The sequence below is a fragment of the Piliocolobus tephrosceles genome, chromosome 1 (assembly GCF_002776525.5).
Source record: "Piliocolobus tephrosceles isolate RC106 chromosome 1, ASM277652v3, whole genome shotgun sequence".
NCBI classification, from domain to species: domain Eukaryota; kingdom Metazoa; phylum Chordata; class Mammalia; order Primates; family Cercopithecidae; genus Piliocolobus; species Piliocolobus tephrosceles.
Genome location: NC_045434.1, coordinates 209,029,120 through 209,031,276, shown reverse-complemented (window position 1 = coordinate 209,031,276; position 2,157 = coordinate 209,029,120). Strand labels below are relative to the sequence as shown.

General features: G+C 48.5%; 1 protein-coding gene across 1 annotated transcript in view; it reads left to right on the top strand.

Moving 5' to 3' along the window:
* LOC111526335 (PRAME family member 5) overlaps positions 1 to 1,485 on the top strand; it is a 31,201-nt gene extending 29,716 nt beyond the window's left edge. Inside the window, exon 3 of the mRNA XM_026452278.1 lies at positions 927 to 1,485. Within this exon, the coding sequence (XP_026308063.1) occupies positions 927 to 1,485 (559 nt within the window). The remainder of the gene's footprint in view (positions 1 to 926) is intronic.
* Positions 1,486 to 2,157: the final 672 nt, after the last annotated feature.

Here is a 2,157-nt window from a genome sequence, read left to right as displayed (position 1 = left end):
GGTGACATCACAGGGAATGGGAGGCTAGAATGTCAATGCATTATGCTTCTCAGTGCTCTATAACCTGAAGTGGGTATCACAAGACCACTAAAATAAGGGCAGACAGATGGCCTGGGGTAGTTGCGACGCAGAGAGACATGTAGGGAGCTAGTTAGTCAGGGGTTCAGATCTAAGGAGGGTGCATTTGTGAATTCCTTTCTAGGAAGTGTGTTTAAAATTAATATGTTGAAACTTACTCTTCATATAGAGGACAGTGTGAAAGAAGGGAAAGTGTATCAAACCTGTGCGTTTCACTGTAGAAGCTCTGTCCTCACAGCTTAGTAAATGCCAGTGATCCTGTCTCTAATTCCCTGTCTTTAAAAGATTCTATTGAACCCCAGGAAAAGTAGTTGACATGGGAAAAGCGTGCTTCTTGGACAGAGGTGAGGGAGGAGGCATGAGAGTGGTGTAAAGTGATAGGTGGTTTACAGACACAGACATGTCAGGGAACCTTTGCAGGCAGGTAGCCCTAGCTGATATCCGTAGACCTTGCTCAGCCGAGTTCTTTGTGCACATCTCTCACTGGGCTCCTCTGGCCCAGAGATGAGGTTGTCTGCTGAAAGATGAAGTGAAGAGGCTTTAAAGAGTCTGTGGCCTTGAACCAATCACACAAGCAAGGGTGAAAGGACTGAGCCTAAAATGGAACTGCCCTTGAATGATCTTAGTCTTCATCAGGCAGCACCTCGCATGCAGACCATCATCTGATGATGGGAACAAACTTGTATTTGGGTGAAACAGGCTTCCCCACTGCAGGTTACCATAACACCTGTGTTGTAGGAAAGTGCAGAATTGCTCAATGCCCACTTCAAGTTTATCATTGACATTATTTTCCACCCCCCTCCGCTAACTGGCACCATTGCCCAAAACTAACTTCTTGCTCTCCCCAGGTGCCTCAAGAACCCCCTGCGGGCCTTTATATTCTGTCATGCTTACCTAGCTGATCGGGACATGGAGTGTCTGTCTCAGTACCCAAGCCTCAGTCAGCTAAAGGAGCTGCATCTGATTCATATCCTAATGTGGACCACCAATCTTGAGCCCCTTGGAGCTCTGCTAGAGAAAGTTGCTGCTACTCTCGAGTTCCTCACCTTAAAGGACTGTCACATCCGGGACTCCCAACTCAGGGTCCTCCTCCCTGCCCTGAGCCACTGCTCCCAGCTCACCACCTTCTACTTTGGTGGAAATGAGACCTCCACGGATGCTCTGAAAGACCTGCTGCATCACACAGGCGGGCTGAGCAAGTTAGGCCTGGAGCTGTATCCTGCACCTCTGGAGAGTCTTGACAACAGGGGTCATGTCAACTGGGAGATCCTTGCCCCAATTCGGGCTGAGCTGATGAGGACGCTCAGAGAAGTCAGGCAGCCCAAGAGGATCTTTTTTGGTCCCGTTCCCTGCCCTTCCTGTGGCTCATGGCCATCTGAGAAAGTGGACTTCCATCTTTGCTCCTAGGGAAGGCCTGATTAGTGGGATGGATAAGCTTTCTTCTGGACCCTTGGACACTGAAATCTAGGACATAGGTGCTTTTTTTTTTTTGGATGGAATTTTGCTCTCTCCCTCAGGCTGAATCGCAGTGTCACAGTCTCATCTCACTGTAACCTCCACCTCCCAGGTTCAAGTGATTCTCCTGCCTCAGTCTCCCTAGTAGCTGGTGTTACTGGCGTGTGCCACCACACTCATCTAATTTTTGTATTTTTAGTAGAGACAAGGTTTCATGATTTTGGCAAAGGCTGGCCTCGAACTCCTGACCTCAAGTGATCTGACCACCTTGGCCTTCCACAATGCTGGGTTTACAGGCATGAGCAGCCGGGCCCAGTGAGGTGCATCTTAAAGGAAGCACACAGCCGTGTGTTTCAGGCAAGTGCTCACTGTGAGTGGAAAAACAAAGGCGACTTAGCTGGGGGCAGGACTGGGTGAAAACGCTGACTTGGCATCAATGAGGCCTTCAGGGACCTGTTTCCTAGACTCAGAAACGGAGCCTGAAGTTCTAGAGTGATGCAGGAGTTACCCCCGCAAGGATGGTTATTTGAAAATGTCAAGAATAAATGGAACCTGAATGGAAACTTTCTGGTGTCTTTCATGATTGATCAATCTGTTTTAGCTATTTATACATCAGAAATCTCT